We start from the raw sequence: 21358 nt of genomic DNA on the forward strand, positions 1-21358 counted from the left end.
AACAGGTGGAAGATTAGCATCATCTAGAGGAAATTCAGGTAGTGCATCATCAAATTCAGAAGCTGCACCAACCCTCTCATCAGGTGAACCAAATGGAAGACAAACACCCAAATTAGTAGCCTTCAAAGGCTGATCCTCAGAATTCTTCTCAGACGAGGAAAGATGAAATGGTCCTCATTCTTCATCAAAGACAACATCATGATTGAAGATAAGACGATCAGTGTCTACATCAATTAGGCGGTAAACCTTGTGGTTGTCACTGTACCTTGTAAACATAAGTTTCCGACTCTTGGAATCCAACTTGGAGCGTTTGGCATTTGGAATCCAAACATATGCTAAAGAGCCAAAGACTTTCAAATGACTGATCCTGGGTTTGCGACCAGTCCAAGCTTCCTCAGGAGTCTTCCCCTTAACAACCTATGTGGGAGATCGATTAAGGAGATAGAATATGGTGTATACTGCTTCTGACCAAAATTTCTTAGGAACACTCATGTGTTCCAACATTGACCTAGCCATTTCAGTGATAGTGTGATTGCGACGTTCTACAACACCGTTTTTCTGAGGAGTGTAAGGTGTGGTTAACTGTTGTTTGATACCATGAGTATCATAGAAGTTGGAGAAAGTGGTAGAACAAAACTCCGCCCTTTATCTGACCTAAGAGTGACTATGGGATAGCCAGACTCTTTCTCTACTAAGGCCTTAAACTTCTGAAATACAGTAAACACATTTGATTTCTGTCTAAGTACACCCACATCTTACAATTGAAAACATCAACAAAAAGCAAGAAATACCTGGAACTAGTAACAGAAGGTGTATTCATTGGACCACATACTTCAGTGTGAACCAACTGCAATACCTTTGAGGCTCGCCATGAGTCACCATCCTTGAATGGTGTCCTGCGCTGCTTCCCAGCTTGACAAGCTCCGCAAACTCGGTGATTCTGAGTCTGAATCTCAGGTAAGCCAAGAATAAGATCCTCTTGAACAAGCTCAGCAAGGTAATGAATGTTCAGGTGACTATACTGCTGATGCCGGAGATTGCTGATAGAAGATGATTTAGATGCAAAGGCATGCTCAAGAGAATCACCCGTATCCACAAGTCTGTATAGACCATGATCCTCGATGCCAATAACCATAGTAGTGTGTGTCACACGATCAACAATCGAACACTTGTGTGAGCTGAATACCACATCAAGCTAAGGAGAGTGCCGCATAATCTGGCTCATAGAGAGAAGGTTCAGTTCCATGCCATGAACATAGTATACATTAAGGAATATGAGATTCCTCCCACCAGACTGTATCTGAACGTTGCCCTTGCTGACAACAGTATACTCTTCACCTCCTCAAAAAATGACTGAACTGGTGAAAGGTGAGTAGTCTATGAACCAATCATGCCTATGAGTGAAGTGTCGAGATGCATCGGAGTCTGTATACCAAGCAGAAGATTTCACATGATTTGTAGGACGCTTTGCCATGAAAGCATAGAAGGTAGATTCTTTCTGCTCTGAGTGCTCCGCAACATTGGCCTTAGGTTGAGACCCTCCTTGCTTTCACTGTTCGGAAGCTAACCGATTCCGACAATCCTTGATCAAGTGGCGATATTTGTGACAATAGTTACATTGAACTTTCTTCTTCTTCGAGCTATCTTGAGACTAACTGGTGCCTTTTTGCTGAGATGATTGAGATTTGCCTTTATCCTTGTGAAAGGATTTGGCTACGAAGGCTTGTTCTGAGGAGGACGAAGTGGCACTGCTACCAAATTGTTGTTTCCAACGATCTTGCTGTAGAAGTTTGGTAAATAAGTTTGGAAACTTTAAGTCAACATTCGTTGAAGTAATATTGAGCGTTTCTATGAAGTGCTCATAGGATTTAGGTAGACTCTTTAGGGTTATAACTGCCATATCCTCTTCCTCCATTTTTCGACTGATTGCTTCCAGCTAATCTCGAATGTCCTTAATCTTTGTCAGATGCTTCTGTAAGGACATATGCTCATCCATCAAGATCTAAAATAGCTGGTTCTTTAGAAAGAACGCACGACTCTTATTTGATGTCTCATGGAGATCCTTCAAAATGCTCCAGATCTTTGCAGCTATCTTGCCAGATGGCACTTGAGGCAGCCGATCATTAGTAACTGAAAGTTTGATAAGCATGACCGCTTCTCGATTGCGCTTGCCAAACTTATCTTGATCTTGTCCAGCTCTAGTAGGACAAGTCTCTTTACCCAAAACGAGATCATCAAGACGACGGTATTCGAAGATGGTCATCATGCGTTGCTTCCATGTGTTATAATTTTTGCCATCGAATCCCTTACTACCCTCCAACATGATGTTGGTCAATGATACCATTTTGCACACTTTTCGAGGCATGGAAAACGAGAAATTTTGAAAAGGCGAAAAGACCATTACAAAATCCAAGGCACATATCCCAATGCAAAAACGGAGGTAGTTTCATGTACAGACTTTGAAAAAATATGAAGTATTGCTGGCATAAATCCCAAGGTACGAATGTCTGTAGACCCAGAAAATTCTAATGACGACCGAAAAACTTCGTGAAAAACTCACAAAATCTGTAGGTTAAAGTTTGTTCCGACAAAAAAATAAGAGGATTTTGCAAAAACCCTAGTCGGATTTGTCAGAAAAATATAGATATTTTTAAATGCAGAAAATAGGGATGAAAACCCTAGCCACTGGAATCAGAAAACCCAGATCATTGAAACCCTATCGGAAAGACTCCAGATGCGAAACAAAGAAGTCTTGGGTTGCAGATTTCACAGAGGTAAAAAAACGGAGGGTGGAAAAAAGAAAATCCTGTCGTCAAAATCGCGCCAAAAAGTGATTGAAAAACACGACACCAAAAGAAATAATGCCGTCGCAAGCTATAAATCATGAGCGCAGAGGGGTCAGCAAAAGTTAATTTTTTTTTTTTTTTTTTTTCTGTTGAAGAAAATGATAGCAATCATAGACCCGATGGTGTAGAAAAAATGCAGGTAGAAATGTCGCATGAGGTGCAGAAAGAAGGAATTCGTTGCACAGAAGTACAATCCTGCTGAAAGAAAAAAGAACCAACATAAAAATCTATAGGGAAAAGTCGCATTGTGCGAATTGGGAAATCACAACTTGAGGAAAAACGTGAGCGAAAGGCGTGAAAAACGTCTATTCGTGGGTTATGGAACCCACGAAAAAACCAGAAGACGATTCGCAAATAATGCCTCCTAAAAACTTTTGCGCTAGGTGGAAACAAAAAAAGCTCAGAAAAAAATTCATTTTTCAGAAAACTAAAAAAAATTTCATTTGAATTTTTTTAGAAAAACGAAATTTGTTTTCTACTCTGATACCATGTTCATGAAATGCAATGATTTTATTAAAAGAATTGAGATGCACATATAGCATTCATGAAAACTATGTTTCTATTACGAAACAATCGTAAACTGAAGAAAAATAGAAACTACCTACCATGTACAAAGAGGAGGTCAGCACATACACCTCGCATCATCAACATTGTAATACAAAGGGGAGACATGTTCAAGAACTTCAAGATCAAGGTCTAATGGAGAAAACATAAGACAATCTTAAATTTCGTTCAGAAATCCAAGAATAGCAATCAGTACAGCAGAAAGTGGCCAATAAAGATTATGTCACAGTGGGAGACTCTACATCAGACCTATGTCACATGAAGGACATCAATTACCATAGAGGGTATCTCACATAATGGCAAAGAATTCAAGTCTAAAGCAAGGGATCCAAGTTTGGAAGATCAAGATCAGGCATAGACATCATAAAGTCTACATCAAACATCATCAAGGTGGAGAATAATGCAAGAACAAGTTCAAGACATCACAAGGGCAAAAATTTCCAAAAATGAAGATGGAAAGTGGATGTGATCAAGGAAGCAGTTAGTTTCAGAAGAGTTAATCAAAGTTAGAAAGTGTGATCACTTAGATGATGCAATTTGGGAATATACCCCATCTTCATCATGGTGAGCAACTGGATAATGTTGAGTATCAAGAGATATTGCTGAACCGCAAACACTTTGTGATGATTTACATGGGCAAGCTGAGGTGGCATCCAGTCATCATCAAACCACTCAAGATGTGCCACATCAACTTATCCAAGTTCAGTAAACTTGATTCATCTCATGAAGGAGCAAGTAACACATGGTATGCATCGAAGTTTACTCAACATACCTAAGCTTATCATTCATTTGTTAGAATTCAAAGGACACGTGTCCAATTCAATGTAATTATTTCATTGGTCAAGAAAGAGTTTGTTTTAACAAACCCTAATTAGGGTTTCTATAATGTAATCTTGGCCCTTCATTGTAATGGGGAGCTCTATAAAAGGCAATTAGAAGTAGAGTAGAGTAGGAAGAAAGGAGATTGTTGCCAAAGCTTGTTGTAATAAACATACTATTTTCATTGCAGAGATGGTGGATTTTGGTGTGCTATTTCAACTTGTTGCATGGTCTCTACTTCTCATAGTGTAAATGTTTGTTAGATGAATGGAAGATTTTATTGTTAATGAATGGTGAACCTATGTTCATACCACTTGGAGTCTGTTGATTGCAAATTGCAGTGTGTGGTTTAAGTGAACTTGATTAAAAGCTTAACTTCAATCACTATATGCTCATTGTTCATAATGTTGGTGAACATGGGTGATATGAAAATCATTCGCTTACCCTTAGGAGATTGCACTATCTTTGTGTAGTTGTTTCCGCATGGCGAAGCAAAGATTGGTTTGGTGTCACCGATTCAACAATCATTTCCTATGTTCTTAGGATTAATATAGGCTTTCTAAACCCTTTACCTCTTTTATCTTTATTTTCCAAGCAAGTTAGTATAGAGTCTATGTTCTAGCAGAGTTCATTAACGTAAGTCCCCTTGTGATTCCAGCAAAATCACATCAATTCATTGAGTCTATTCCAAGCAATTAAGTTGCATAGTTCGCATTGTAAACTTTGGAGTCATCTCATTTGATCATGTTGTATAGCATATGAGGTTTTTTTTGTTCAAGAGAGGATAGAATACCTTGGTCTTTTATTCTGTGTTCGAGGTGCATAGAAAACACATCAATAGTGCTGTTTATAATTAAACCTAGGTGGTCTGTCATTTGTGCTGTCGACTATGGCCTGTGCATGTAGTCTGTTCTTTTGGCTGATATGGCTCATATTGTGTATCCCGTACTCTTTGTTGACTGTGATATAATAACTAAAAAGAGTCTTTCAAAGAAAAATTGTTGAGTGCTTGCACAATTGTAATTCTGAATGCTAGTGAATATTTAATGCTTGCCTATGATACTATGTTTATATAGATGCTAGAAGGTGGCAACCTGGTTACAACAAATTCTAAAACAAATTGCCATCTATTTATTCCTAAAACTAGTTTTATGAAAGTTTTTACCTTTTTCTATCTTTAGCTCCAAGCAGTTGAACCATCCAATAAATCCTCCAACAACACCTTTTTGTTGTGAAACAACAATAACCTCTTTGGAACTTTGTGTGCGCACTTTGGAGTGTTGTTATGTTGAATCATCAAGTAGATCTTGGTGCTATGTTCACTCATCAGCAACAAATTGCTCTAGACAGCTCAACAATCTCTTTGTGATAGTTATTGTCTTGCAAAGCAAAAGTGAGTGGTAGAGAAAATAATACTTTGTTCAGCAAAGAGACTGCTTGTGTAGTAAAGGTAATCGCTTGCACAGCCAAAGGGATGCCTTATGCAACAGAGAACATCACTTGCACAACAAAGGCGATCTCTCACTTAGCAACAAAAATGACTTGTGCAATCAAATGAACCATCTTCTGATTTTGTGCAATAGCTTTGTTACTCATTTAAACTTTTAGAAGTTCACTAATTTAACTGTATAAAACAACTTAATCACAACATTTTCAGTTGATTAAGCCATTTCACCACTTTCTACTAAAAAAGCAATCAATTTATTTACAATAATCCTAATATAAAACATAAGTCACCTCGAGGGTATATTTATATATAATAGGTGGAAAAAGAGATTACATATTTAATAATTTATAAATAGGAAAATACTTTATAATCATATATACTTTTGAGGTTCATCATCAGCCTAAAGCTGACGTTGTTGCATGTCCCTGTGCAATCCTATATGGCCCATCATGTCCGAGACGCAGAGACTGCCTTGGGTTTGGTGTGGGTTCTTCTATTTTAGGGTAATAACCCTATTCTTGTGTAATTTCTGCCTCAGAATCTATAGGAACCCTGGTGTTCTATTTGGGATAGGATATCATAGCAGTGGGTTGTGAAACCTGAGTTGTATCCATTCATGCTCCTGTTCTTCCATGGCATCCTTGTACAACTGCAACCTTGTCATTGCAGCTTTCAAGTTCTTAAACGTAAAATTGCTCTTTCTTCAAGTAATAATCTAGTGGGCAGGAATATTGATGACGAAGGTTTGCAAGTCACTTAGTGTGATGCATTACACATATGGTAACTTGCATTCAGCACCAGAAAAATTTGCTCTGAGAGCAAAAGAAACATCTGGTTTATTTGATCGGAAGTTTCAAAAAATGTCAGAGACGAGTCCAGGCCATTGAACAATTTCTTACCACATACTCTGCTAGGAAGGTCCTAGCATAAATTTTCATCAAGATAAATAGCAGAAGGTCAGCATCGCAGAAAGATAAAATGGCCGAATCAGCTGTCCCATAGACTGTCTTTGGCCACCTTAGATCTGCAACAATCCATATTTCTTCTCCATGAGCTTTCTATCATCCTAATGATGGATCACAGAGTGGGATCCTAAACATTGGTGCAAATAAACATACACAGTCTAATCCAGAAACAAGAACAGCAACTATTGTGGATTGTGGAAAACTCATTATCTTAACCTGTACCCTATTATATTTATTCCACCAACAGTGTGCTCAGCAGCCCATGTCAAAAGGTAGGAAACTCAGCTTGGTATCCCTGATGAGGCAATATTTTGGAGGGGTCTAACTGGAATTACAATATCTTCAAGCCTCAGATTCGACTTGCTCCCACTAATTAGCATAATGAAAAAAGATTCACACAACAAACCTGTCATAGAATTTCAATCCACCAAGGGAGTAGCAAGCTGCCGAAGTCTGAAAATTTGAGTTTTTATGTCCATTGATTTTGTAGACAACACTTTCATGGTAATTTTTGTAATGTTGAAAAGAACCCAGACAACTGGGATCAAGTTGAACATTATTAGAAGGCTTGAGGCCAAGAATACAGTTCTTTGCTTTTGGTGCAACAATGTTTTAGTCTGAAGTCATAAATGTCAGCTTTTTAGATTTTTTGCTCTGTGCTGGAAATGCTATGTGATGTTTCTTCTTCAGCATTTTTGGCAGTGACCTTGGGTCCTGTCTAGACAAAGGCTTTGGCAGTTGTAAATGATTTGAATTGCTCTGGAAACAACATCAACCTTTCAATAACAGATTCATTTTGTAGAATGCTATTTATTTGTAATATTTAAATTTATTTATTGATTTGTGGTTGTGTAAACATTTGGCTTCATCTCATGTGGACTAACTCAGGCATGCATTCGTGTCCTGGTTGCATTCTAAGCAGCTCTTGCCCATTTATGTTTGCCAATTTCTTGTTTTTGTGAAATTATTGATTGTCAAGTCATGTTTTTTTCTCTCAATTTAACCCATTGCCTGTAAGATGTGTTAAGCATTGTTTAAAGGTCTGCTTTAATGGATACATGAAATGGCTGCTAATTAGGGACATTGAATGTGGGGCATACATTCTTGTTTTTGTTGTTTTCTTTATCTGAATATTGTTCTTCAGTTAATGAAGTTATAGCTTTTTATAATTCAATTTGTTAGTGATCTTGCTGATACTCTTACTGTACAGGGAGCACTCTTCTTTGGAGTGAATAATGTTATCATGGAATGCAAAAACTGGTCCATTCAAAATTTAAGTTCTAAGAAAACTAAGTTTTCTGAAGTGTTTTTGAGGCAACTAATTGATGTTTGGAATTTTGGAGCTGACAATGGTAAGCATGAGCTTCCATTGACTTAAGAGATCTGGTATCATTAAGTTTTAAAGATTACAACATTTCCAAGTTTTATATGATATTTGAATTTATACATCTTAGTGGTCATATTTATTGATATTGGAGGTGAATCTTTCACAGGTATTCATTTCATTTTGGAGCTCTACACAGATTTCTTTGCAATGAATTTTGTAGGCACTACTTTCTCAGGTGCCTGCCTGGTTTTGTCTGTGTTCACTGTTTTCTTTCCCTTGTTGGTTTTTCTATTTTTATTTATAATTATACTATCCATAGTCAATGTTGTAAAGATGTGGCAAGTGGTTTTTGCAAACCAATAACTTGTATTGTTATTTAATAACTTCCTGTTTGCAGAAAGGTTAGATGGAAGTTCATTATTTATCAATTTGAAGGTGGTAACATGCATCATCGTTATGCTGTGTGTTGTTGCAAGGGATCAACAATGAACATTCATTTTGGCCTATCCAATTTGTTTTTCTGCTTCTTCAGCTTTAAACTTTTGAATTAATTCAAAGTGTAACGTGTTCCATTTGTTAAATCTGAAACTAGTTGATCGAGATCTTCTTACGATGTATCATATATCTGGCTTAGAAAAGTGGTTATCTGATTTTCTACTTGAATAGAACTCTTGAAAAGTGCCTTCTAGTTTTGCCTTACATTGATCAATTTCCTAGCGAAAAATTATCTGTTGTCTAAGTCCTCAATATGACATTGACTCGCAGGGGAATGAGGTCATGCTGCTCTAAAGGTTAACCCTTTGTCTTGGCATGGGAAGTGATTATGACATTTATTGTGTCAATCTGCAGTGAAGTTGCTTGGTTTACAAGATTTTGTAACAATCTTGACTTCAACAAAATTGACGATTGGAAATTGACAAAATGACGTTGCTGCATTTGCTTTGGCGTTGGACTTTCTACAAGAAGGATACTGTCTTTGACAGTGAAGACACTTTACCCAGAATAATATTACCTCTGTACCCCTCTGTACCAACACCATGGCTTCTTTGATGGTGAATGAATTTACCTTGATTCATAACTAACTTAAGAGACTTTTATACACAACCTAGCATCATCATTGTGTCTGGGACAGCCTCAAAAAGTTTAGATTTAGTGGTTGTAAGCAGTTTATTTCTCTACCAGTGAAAGTTTAGGAAGTTGTCTCAATTTCAACCATTAGCTACACGAATCCCATCAAGCTACTAGCCAATGTCGGTTTTATTGAGTCAGGGTTCCAGTGCTTCAAATGTCTTGTCAATATGAGGTCATATGGTAGACACATGCTCAAAAGGTGTAAGGATTCATAAAAGCAGGACACCCTAAAAAAAGTTTACCACAAATAATACTGAAAAATTTGATTTTGGGGTTTGAACCTATGCCCTTACTGTCAAAGTTTGAACATTATATAAACTTACATATTTACTAGCTAGAAAATTAGTTATCCTTTTATGATCTGTCCAGTGCTTCCTTATTTGAAAAATATTTTCTTAATTAAAGGAAAACACTTTATGAGAGCAGTTGAACCGATGACCTCCTTTTAGCTTCAAAAACTAATCCTAACTTTGATCAATTTCCAACTTGTTAATGCAAGATAGCTTCAGTAAGATAAATGATTGAATGAGAGATAAATGAAGTCTCTCATTCAATCATTTATCCTATCGATAAACTATCAACTTCAAGTTATTTTCATTTGATAATCATTCCTCTTTGTATATTGAATTTACTTAGTCAATCAATATCAACAGCATGGTATATCGGTGATCACTTTCGGGTTAACTGTGTATTTCGATTCACATCAGATGTGTTCCCAGAAAATAATAAATAATTATCAAGTGCTTTCGGGCGGTGTTGTGACCATTTCACACATCGCCCCATTGCAAATGGGGACCCTTGCTTTTTTGCTTTTTAGGGTTTTTTTTTTGGTCTTTTAGGGTTTTGTTAGTTAGCCTTTGCATTTTGAGTGCTGTCGGGGAGATCAATAGGGTAGCAAGTCCTACTTAAGTGATGCCCTAGTCCTGAAATTTGGCTAAGTCTGGAATGTCCTGAAATTTGGCTAAGTCTGGAATGCCCTGATCCTGAAATTTGACTAAGTCTGGAAACTGAAAAACCTCAAAAAGCTAGATTTTGGAATATAACTCCTGGAGGTCTGAAACCACTCTCAAACATCCTGAAAGTATATATGGAATATAACTTAAAGCATAAGTGACACTTTCTTATACTTAAATGTTATATTCCATAAAAGTTATCCTGATAGAGAGTTCGAAAAGCCAAATTTCGCTCCTGTCCTTCACTGAGGATCCAGAGTGAATTTCGCTCCTGTCCCTCCCAGGAGGACCAAGGCGAAGCGCTCCTGTCCCTCACCAAGGGACCAGGGCGATAATACTTATTTGAGCCATTCCTGACCTTGTTTGGACGAATTGAGACATCAAAGGCATGGTGAAGGGTAAAATGAGCATGATAGAGCATCCAGACTTGATCAAAAGCAATGAAATGATGAAGTTTTTGCCTAGAAGGTCAAATTCGCTCCTGTCCCTCACTGAAGGACCAGAGCGATTTTCTTTATATGCACAATTTTAGACCTTTCTTGGACATTAACTTTTATTCATAGCATGAAGCAGGATGATATCTTCCCTAGCAAAGACATTTCATGGTGAAAAGTGAAGCATTTGGGCCTGGAGGACAAAAATCGCTCCTATCCCTCACTGAAGGACCGGAGCTTGAAATCCAAAATTGCCTTGTCCTTGAAAGATTTGAACGATTTCGCGAATTGAGAAGATCAAAGGAGATACATTTTATCAGTTGAATATAACTTGAAAGCGCAATCATGAGGAAAATTGACCCTAGAAGCAAAATCGCTCCTGTCCCTCTGCCAGGGACCAGGGCGAATTTAAGTGATAGCTCCCGTCCCTCTCTCAGGGACCAGAGCGATTTTCCTTATAAGACAGGTTTTGGGCGAAAATCAAGTAAGTGTTAAGTTTGAGGCAAGCAAAGGAGGCGTAACTAGTCCGTTGAAGATAATTTGAAGATTGTAAAACGCCAAGTGAAGCCCATATTGTCCTAGGCGCTCCTGTCCCTCTCCCAGGGACCAGAGCGATTTCTTCCTTAGACAAATCTCTCGCCAAGATGAAGCAAATTACATGTCAAGGATGAGTGAAGGGAAGCATAGCGGATCCATTGAAGATGGTTTTAAAAGTTAGCAAAGCATGATTGAGCCTACAAGTGAAAGTTCGCTCCTGTCCCTCAGCCAGGGACCAGGGCGAACTCAAGGTTATTTAATATTCCCTCCAAGCTTAAATCACTCCAAGCTAAGACACAAAGGGGCAATGATGTTTGGAACGCCTCGGAGAGAAAGTAAAGTATCAAAGACTGCAAAGGTGATGGAAATGCCCAAATTCGCTCCTGTCCCTCACCAAGGGACCAGAGCGAAATGTTCAAGTGTGTCCAAGTTTAAGTTGCCACTCACATTTCAAGTGTTCAAAAGGGAGTAAGGAACATCATTTTACACCATGAAGACAGTTGCAAGTTGATATAAACAAGGATGAGCATAAGGAACAAAGGTTCGCTCCTGTCCCTCACCAAGGGACCAGGGCGATATTCACTCAAATATCAAATTTGCGTTGTAAAGGACGAGTAAAGTATACATGGAATGAATGGATAACATTGTTACTTGCCTTGCGATATAAATTGGTGATTAAAGAAGCAAAGACCCAAGGAAAAAGGCAAGTTCGCTCCTGTCCCTCACCAAGGGACCAGGGCGAAAGTACTTTAAAGTGCACTCCTTCCACAAAAGGGACGAATTAAGCTCAAGATTCCCAATTAAAATGCTATTTTGGACGTCTAAGACATGACTCTGAACGTGAAAAACAAGAAAAACAAGGCCAAAATGAAGGAGCGCTCCTGTCCCTCTCCCAGGGACCAGAGCGATATGGTTAGTGTCCCTTATTCCTCCCATGCTTAGGCGCCAATATTTTTGAATTACATTAAAATGCCAAATTCGATAAAAATGTGAAAGATTTAATTAAATTGGTATTTAAAAATAGCGCATGGACATTCAATAATTAATTTAAAGCCTTTAAAAAATCGAGGTTTTTAATTACAAAGACATTTAATTAATTATTATTAAATTAAATTTTAAAAAAGGGGAGTGCTTGGGGTATTATTTTGCAAGGTCGGCCCCCTCTTTTATTAAATTTTATTTGTTTTTTGGGCCTATTTTCCAAGTCGGCCTAGGGGCAATTATCAAGATGAGCGCCTATATAAGAGGGGTGTGTTGAGCATGTTAATCCATCTTTCAATCATTTGTCCAAGTGCGATTTTGAAGGAGCAATAAAGGAGTGCGAAATCTGGTCCAAGAAGGAGTGCGAGTTGAAGGCTAGAGGTGGAGCGAATTTTCCTCAAGACGTTGAAGGCTAGAAGTGGTGAAGTTGATAGAAGAAGCACATTTTGAAGACTCTGATCCACATTTTGCCTAACAAACTTGCTTAATTTTGCATCTTTTCTTAGAGTTAATTCCCAAGTGGAGGTATGGCGAGATTCTCCTAGTCTCAATTTTGAATTTTGAATTTTCAATCTCAAGTGGCTTAGTAAATTTAGGAAATGATAATTCAAAGATTTATCATGAGGTTTCCTAATTTAAAACTTAAATCCTCTTTCTAGTCTATATTTCCACGTTGCAAAACATGTTACTAATTTTGAAATGTTGTGTAGGTATCAAGATGGCGACTCCAAGCTCGAAGGATCTGCAAGTCGGAAGGTTCTCCTCAAGGAAAATCAAGCCAGATCAAGGACGGTCTCCTCAAGGACGATCAAGCAAGGACAAGGGCGGCCTCCTCCAATCCAGCGTTTCAAGGCGAGGTACATCATCATCCTGCAAATCAAGGACACAAGAAGTCAAAGCAAAGGGTTCGTTGAAGAAGTAGATAGTTCCAGATGAATTAATTAAAGCTAGCTTCTCAACAACATTAAGTTGAATATCTACCAAGTTACAAGTGTCAGACGAGGTGGCATCCTAGTCATCGCTCATCCAGTCAGTGTGGTCCACCTCAGCATTTCCAGATTCAATGTACCTAACTCATGGAAGGTGGCACAAACTTCGATGTACCTACCCCGGCTATCCATTGGTCAAATTTTCCAGAGAGGACATGTGTCCAAGCAATACAATTTTATCATTGGTCAAGCATTAAATGTTATGTAATGGTTGTAACAAACCCTAATTAGGGTTTTCATTGTAAAATCTTGGCCATTGATCTCGAATTGATCTAAGCCATCGAATTGTATTGAGGGCACTATATAAGCCCTGGCATTTCATTTTGTAAAGGCATTAGGAATTAGAGAGAATAGGTTAGTTGGAAGAGTTAGAATATAGTTGATAGAATAGCAATTAGATTAGAGTAGAGAGAGAAGGCAAAGATTGTTGCCAAGATGTTGTTGTAAAAGACTTGTAACTTCATTGAAGAAATGGTGAAATTTATGGGTCGATTCGACAATTTGCATGGTCTTTATACTTCTCATATTTGATTTCATGTTATTAGATGAGTGGAAGAAATATGCTTGATTGATGGTGGAATTCGTACATCCATACTACTAGCAGTTTGTTGATTGCAGACTTGCCTTGCGTAGTCAACTGGAATCATTCAGCTTAAGCTTAACTTCAATTGTCGCTTCTTCATTGATATGCATCAACCTGATGGTGTCTATGCCTGCAGTGATGATTTGAACATCATAAAGCTTCCCTTCGAAGATCGCACTAGCCTTGTGGAGATGGTCCTGCGATGTCAAAACAAGACCTAGTTAGAGTTTCATCAAAGATCAATCATTGCTCCTACATTCCTTAGTATTAGGATTAGATTCTCTCCTTGCCCTCGTCTTTTTTCCTTTTTTTGCAAATCAAAGCTAGTGAAATCCTGTGTTCCAGCAATATTCAAAGCAGATCAAACGTTCAATCATCGAATGTAAGTCCCCTTGTGATTCCAGCAAATCACATCATACCACAGAGAGCTTATCCACACGTAGAGACCCTACATACAAGAACCTTGGAGTCATCCTGATTGATCCTTTTTCGCGATATCTTCAGCAATCAGAGGCTTTATTCAAGAGAGGATAAGGTACCCTTGGGTATTTTATTCTGTGTTAGGCAGTGTACAAAATACACGTCAACAGGCGGCAAAGTATGCACCGCTTGGGATAGATAACATTTAGTTAGTGATTGGTGTCAACTAACATAGACACCGATTCCCATCGGTTATTATATCATGCCAACCCCATCGTGAATACCGATTAACATATACACTATGTTACGTGAACCCCGATTAGTATCGGGCTGGCAATAAATTAAACACCGGTTGATAACATATACCAAAGGGTGTGATCAAGTAGTGTCTTGATCGGTCATGTCCATAAGACATGACCGGTCAAGGCACTGCTTGATCCTCACGTCTTGTATATATGTATCATTTGATAGTTGTGAAGAGGATATTGAAATCGAAAAATACTCCTCTCACCTGTCAAACAAAGAAGATAGTCAGATTTATAATAAAGATAGAAAATTACATAGATATAGAGAATACAATTAAGAATACATCTTGCATATTGAATTGTAAATTGAACATCATTTACATGGTATCAGAGCTATAGTTAAATCGAACTTGAGGCTGTTCAATTTTACGTTAAATTCAAATCAAGCATATATTCAACATCACAATTCTCTCAGTGGCTAGCGCTATCAAATTTGAAGACAGACTCGGAGGAGGTGATGACTTCTCGGCATGGAAATTCAGAATTCAAATGATTCTAAAAGAAAATAAAGTCGAATCATTTGTAAAGACTGAAACTGAAGAACCTGAGACTGAACGTGACAAAGCAATTTGGAGAGAAGGAAATGATAAGGCTATCAAAATCATAGTTGATGGGGTAAGGAACAATATTATGCCCATTATAAGGAAACATGAAACAGCCTTCAACATGTTCAAAGCACTTGAAGATGCTTTTGAGATATCTAATGCCAGTAGAACCTTGGCTCTAAAAAGAGAAATAAATCACATAGCCATGATAAAAGGAGAATCAGGCAATGCCTACTTCATGCGAATATCTGCCCTAAGGGATGAACTGGCAACCCTTGGATATGAGATCCAAAGCAAAGAATTAACCCTCATTGCCCTAGATGGGTTGCCTTGCATATGGAAAACATTCGTCCAAGGCATCAGTGCAAGGGATAACTTCCCAAAATTTGATAGGCTAAAGGCTGACTGTCTCCAAGAGGAATCGAGGCAAAATAAGAAAGGGATCAAACAAAAGAATATAGATGAAGATCTTCAAGTTCTAAATACGAACTCAAACAAGAAAGGCAAGCAGAAGCAATTCAGGAAGAGAAAAGGTCGTCATGGCAAGAACTCCTTCAAAAAGGACCTCTCTCAGATTTAGTGTTACAGATGTGACAAAATTGGGCACTATGTTGCCAAATGTCCAGAAAGAGCTAAACAAGCCACATTTGCCAAAACAGGAAAATCCAAAAGGGAAGAGGACTTCCGAGAAGTATGTACTCTATTCAGCATTCACAAATCAAGCATCAAACAAAGTGAACTCCTGGGTGATCGACAGTGGCTCATCCAGACACATCACATGATTTAGAGAAGTACTAGACTCCATGAAAGAGGAGAATGACGAGGAAGTAACTATCGGAGATGATTCTACACACCCTGTTGAAGGAGTTGGAACCTGCACCATCAAACTTAAGTCGGGTGTATCATTACAACTTAGAGGAGTGCTATATGTTCCAGGCATCAAGAGGAATCTAGTCTCAATATCAGCACTGGAGGACAATGGATACAAAGTGACCTTCATGGACAACAGAGCATTGGCTTGGCCAAAGAACTCATCCATCAAGAAAGGTAAAACAATTGGTCAAAGACAAGGCTACTTGTATCAGCTATGCATAGAGCCCAACTTAGCCCTAATTCATGAAACTACAGATGCTAATGAAGTCTGGCATAGAAGACTAGGCCACTTAAATTTTAGAGCTTTATCATCAATTTGAGACCTTGTCACAGGTCTAGCTAAGTTAAAGCAATACCATTCAGAGGCATGCAAAGGATGTGCTCTAGGTAAAAATACTAAGGGTGCTTTTCAGAACAGTACTAGGAAAGCAAGTAAAATTTTAGAGTTAGTTCATTCTGATGTATGTGGACCCATGCCCGTACCTTCATTGGGGGGATTTTTGTATTATGTAATATCTGTTGATGACTACTCTAGGAAAACTTGGATCTACTTTCTGAAATGTAAAGAATCAGAAGAGATCCTTAATAGGTTTAAAGAATTCAAATCACTAACAGAGAACTACTATGGTAACAAAATTAAAACCCTAGGAACATATAATGGGGGGGAATACACATCAGAATTATTTAAAGAGTTTTGTAAAAATTCAGGGATTAAGAGGGAGTTAACAATACCCTATAACCCTCAACAAAATGGAATAGCTGAGAGGTAAATAGGACAATCGTTGAAGTTGCCAAAGCTATGATTCTTGATCATAATCTAAATGTCAATCTTTGGGCAGAAGCAACTAGCACTGCTGTATATATTCAAAACAAGTGTCCTCACTCTCATCTTGAAGATAAAACCCCTGAGGAAGTCTTTACTAAATCAAAACCTGATATTAGCCACCTTAGGATATTTGGATGCCCTGTCTATATTCATGTACCTGGGGAGAAAAGATTAAAATTAGAGCCTTCTGGAAAAAGGGGAATCCTTGTAGGATATAGTGAAACCTCCAAGGCCTACATGATATATATACCTGGTCAAAAGAATATTGAACTAAGTAGGGATGTGATCTTTGAAGAAGACTTAGCCTTCAAAAGAGCCCAAAGCTCTCTAGACCCTGAAGTCTATATCCCCACCCCTAGCTTAGATAGAGATCCTACTCCTGAGCTTCAGAGGGAGAATCCTGAGGAAACTATAAGTGAAACCCAAAGTCCACCTAGAGAAAACCTCAAGAAAAGACCTCTATGGGCCACCAAGACTGTAGAAGATGCTCAGAAGTTTGTTGCTCCTTTAGGAACCTTTAGGGAAAGCAAAAGGCCTAATAAATTCACTAGCTATGTTGCCCTTATGAATGATCTCTCTAAAGCCGAACTAAACAATGTATCAGATGCACTTGAACATCAAGTATGGAAGGATGCCATGTCTGAAGAGTATCAGTCCATTATGAAAAATGATGTTTGGGAGATTGTTCCTAGGCCAACTAAGAAATCTGTGGTTTCATCTAAATGGCTTTTCAAGATCAAACATGCTGCAGACGGCAGTATTGAAAAACACAAGGCCAGATTTGTAACTAGAGGGTTCTCACAAAGGGAAGGAATAGATTATGAAGAAACTTTTGCACTTGTTGCCAGGTATACATCAATAAGAGTTGTATTAGCCATTGCAGCAGCAAAGGGGTGGAAGGTACACTAGATGGATGTTAAGACAACTTTTCTAAATGGTGAGATCTCAGTAGAAGTCTACCTAGAGCAACCTGAAGGGTTTGAAATTCATGATGCAGAGTCTCATGTGTGTAGACTTAAGAAAGCTCTCTATGGGCTTAAACAGGCTCCCAGGGCCTGGTATGAAAGAATTGACACCTATCTCTTAGGACTAGGCTTCTCCAAAAATGATGCAGATCCTAATCTCTACTACAAAAGAAATAATGGTGATATGCTAATATTGATTTTATATGTTGATGACTTATTAATCACAGGAAATTATCACCTTATAGATCAATGCAAGAAAGATCTATCCAAAGAATTTGATATGAAGGACTTGGGACTCCTTCATTACTTCCTAGGATTGGAAGTATGACAAAATTTTGACAACATTATACTAAACCAAGGAAAGTATACCTTGGATATTTTGAAGAGATTCAGAATGCTAAACTGTAGACCCATGACCTCTCCTATGGAAACCAATTTACATAAACTTAAAGAAGCAACAACAAAGTCACAACCCAATTTACATAAAATTAAAGGAGAAGCAAATGTGGATATCTCACATGAATGGAGGTAACAATCATAGAAGCATGATATTGATTGTTTGCAATTCACTGATCATCGTACCATTTGGCTTTTTTTTCATGCTAGGGGGGGATGATGTGCTACAGAGTTTATAGAACAGCCAACCTGATATACATAAGAGTGAGTTAGGTTGGCTTTGGTATGAGTGGGTAAGAAGGTGTTGATGTGTTTTTTAGGACACTTCAAACATAGAATAAAATACCAAGTATTCTATCCTCTCTTGAACAAAGAAACCTCATATACTAATGAATATGATCAAATGAGATAACTCCAAGGTTTACAATGTGAACAATCGACTTAATGCTCAGGATAGACTCAGTGAATTAGATGTGATATTGCAGGATTCAAAAGGGGACTTAAGTTTATGAACACCATTGGAATGGAGGACCTATATTAACTCGCTTGGGATATAAAGACAAAAGGAGATAAAGGTTAAGGAAAGTCTATGCTACTCCTAACAATGTAAGAAATGATTGTTGACTTGGTGCATCCAAACCAAGCTTTAATTCGCCATGAGGAAACAACTACACAAAGATGGTGCAATCTCCTAGGAATAAGGGAATGCTTTTCATATCGCCTATGCACACCAACATTATGAACAATGAGCATATGGCAATTGAAGTTAAGCTTTAATCAAGTTCAGTCTAACCACGCACTGCAACTTGCAATCAACAAACTCCAAGTGGTATGAACATTAGGCTTCATCATTCATCAACAATAAAATCTTCCATTCATCTGGCACAGCTAAACTATAAGAAGTAGAGACCATGCAACAAGTTGAAATAGCACACAACATCCACCATATCTTCAATGAAAAAAGTATGTTTATTACAACAAGCCTTGGCAACAATCTCTTTTCTTCCTACTCTACTCTAGCTATCAACTACTACTTACTGTTTCACTATTAATTATTAGGCTTTACAATGAGAGGACTGAGCCTTATATAGAGGTCTCAATACAATTTGAAGGATCATATTGATTCAAGATCAATGGCCTAGATTACATGGCAAAACCCTAATTAGGGTTAGTTACAACTAACTTGTGATCTCCCTTTTTAGGAAATAGTGGGATATTGGGACAATTACCTTGAATCCTCTATTTTTGATATGAATAGTAATGTATGATACCACTTAAAACTTTATAATTGAAAGAATATAAACAATGATAATGTTATTTCAAGAATAATAACTAATATCAATGCCACTGCTGTCTTTGATTATACAATTAGATGTATGCTAAGTGATTTTATCTTATAGATATATATTGCACTTGGTGCAACAATATGCTGGTAAAATTTCCCTTTCACCTATATTGATGAAGGATAAAGATTGGATAACAAAATAATGCTGTATCTGATACGATCTTAGGGATCATGCAAGTTAGGATATTCCAATATTAATAGTGTACATATATGTATATGGAGATGTGTGCTTTTCTTGATATGCTGATGTTAATTGTGCAATGGTCTTCCCTATGAAGATAGCTATAAAGCTATAAGGCTGCTATGTCTGATCCACCAATATGAATATGCAGATTGTAGATATTAGTATCACTCTACAGTGATATGTTGCTGTTCCAGGTATAAAGTTATTTGCTTGCAACTAAGAGTGCTGTCTCTGATTTGATCTTTATATGTATGCAACCATTAATGCCAAAGGCAATCGCTTAATATAGAGCAGATCCACACGGGATAAATAAAAGAGAAAATCCAAATCAATGATGAATTAGAATGATATTGATCTTGTTCTTATATCTCCAAAACCGAAGGGTCGGCATCCTTTGAGGTTTGACTAGTCACGTCTCTTCTTGATTGGTTTCTTCATAACTGTTCCTCCCTTAAGCAAATCGTATTACTTAATAACAACCAGTTTAATATATTCAACACACCCCTTTACTTGTCTATTTTGCTAATTGGTATTTGATCCTTTAATCGCACCTTATAATTGGTTAGTTACTGATTCTTACTAATAATCAATAGTTACTTTCGTATGGACTACCGCCGCTGTTAGACTCTTCATAATGATATTGACTAGATGTTGGTTCGTCTTCTTGTATGAATCAATATTGCAATTGATGTTATTAAACATTGTTGGCAATGAGATAGTCGCTAATTATAGTTGTTCTTTTTATTCATTATTGCAATTTTGTCTCTCTAGAGACTTAACAAAATTGAGATACTTGATTGCACGGATATGAAAAGGATGGGGACAGTACAGTCTCCCCTCCTTGAAAATGCTTGCCCACAAGCATTCTCAAACCATGATTCCTAGACCCCAACTTGGTAGTGCCCTCTATGCATAACATAGTTTAGCTGAGTAATTTCCAAGGTTAGATTATGTTGTATACATCCTTTAGAAGTTTGTTTGTCGACAACCTCAAGTCTTAATCTTATAAGAGCACTTTTTCTAAATTCTATATAGGCCATCTTGATTCCTGGTTTCCCAATTAGTCTTGGGAACCAATCACCACGTTGATGTTGCGCTACTCTGATTTTAGTAATCTGATTCTCATGCCCAATTTGGAGTTGTCTCTTTGAACATTTTTGAGAGTGTTCATTGTTTACCTTCCACTTGAGATGGATGCCATGATTGGTCTTATTCTTGAATAATGAATAGATTTGGTTCAACCATAGAGTCGAACTCTTAATGCCTTCCCTCAAGAATTCAAGAGAAAAATCATCACCGGTCCAACTTCTTGTAATCGTGAATGACTTAAAGTGTTGGTATGCGTTACTGTCCCTTGTGATGGTGGTAGAAATTAACCTCTTGAACTTAGAGGTGTTACATTGTTCAATTGTCCTCATTCTTGTCACCTTAATCGGAACATAATGGTAGTCATAACTATTTTGCAGAAGATATATGTGGGAAGCATAACTTCCCTTTGCTATCAAACTTAAACATTCACTTCTCGATCTTGGCTCTAAAGAAGGAATCTGTTGCTGAACTTCATTCTTTTGTAGATGGAAGGGAGCACGTTTAGTGACAACATTGTGAAGGCTTGTCATAGTGTTCCAAATGGATCTCAATGCTTTCTTGATTAAAGATGCACCGGGATCCCAAAGTTTGTTTTCATCTCTACCTCTATGTGGTTTCAGGAAATCATCTTCATTCAATTCAAAGAGTGGGCTGTCATAAGTTCTTCTCACTTCAATTTCAAACAAAGGGCTAGGAATAAGTTGAAGATTGCTTTTGCTTCTAAATTCAAACTTATCTTTTTGCAACCTTCTTTCCTCTAATTTCTTCGGGTAATTTTTCAAGTAATTATCTCTTTCGCTGTTACGAGGTTCCTTGAAGTGCTTAATTATCATG

The 21358-nt window shown here is 37.7% G+C and overlaps 1 protein-coding gene across 1 annotated transcript in view; it reads left to right on the forward strand.

Annotated features, from left to right (window-relative positions):
• Positions 1–21358, forward strand: part of LOC131065827 (BTB/POZ domain-containing protein FBL11) — a 149559-nt gene that overhangs the window by 62753 nt on the left and 65448 nt on the right. Inside the window, exons 4-5 of the mRNA XM_059222065.1 lie at positions 7852–7993; positions 8135–8184. Coding sequence (XP_059078048.1) covers positions 7852–7993; positions 8135–8184 — 192 coding nt within the window. The remainder of the gene's footprint in view (positions 1–7851; positions 7994–8134; positions 8185–21358) is intronic.

The sequence above is a fragment of the Cryptomeria japonica genome, chromosome 6 (assembly GCF_030272615.1).
Source record: "Cryptomeria japonica chromosome 6, Sugi_1.0, whole genome shotgun sequence".
NCBI classification, from domain to species: domain Eukaryota; kingdom Viridiplantae; phylum Streptophyta; class Pinopsida; order Cupressales; family Cupressaceae; genus Cryptomeria; species Cryptomeria japonica.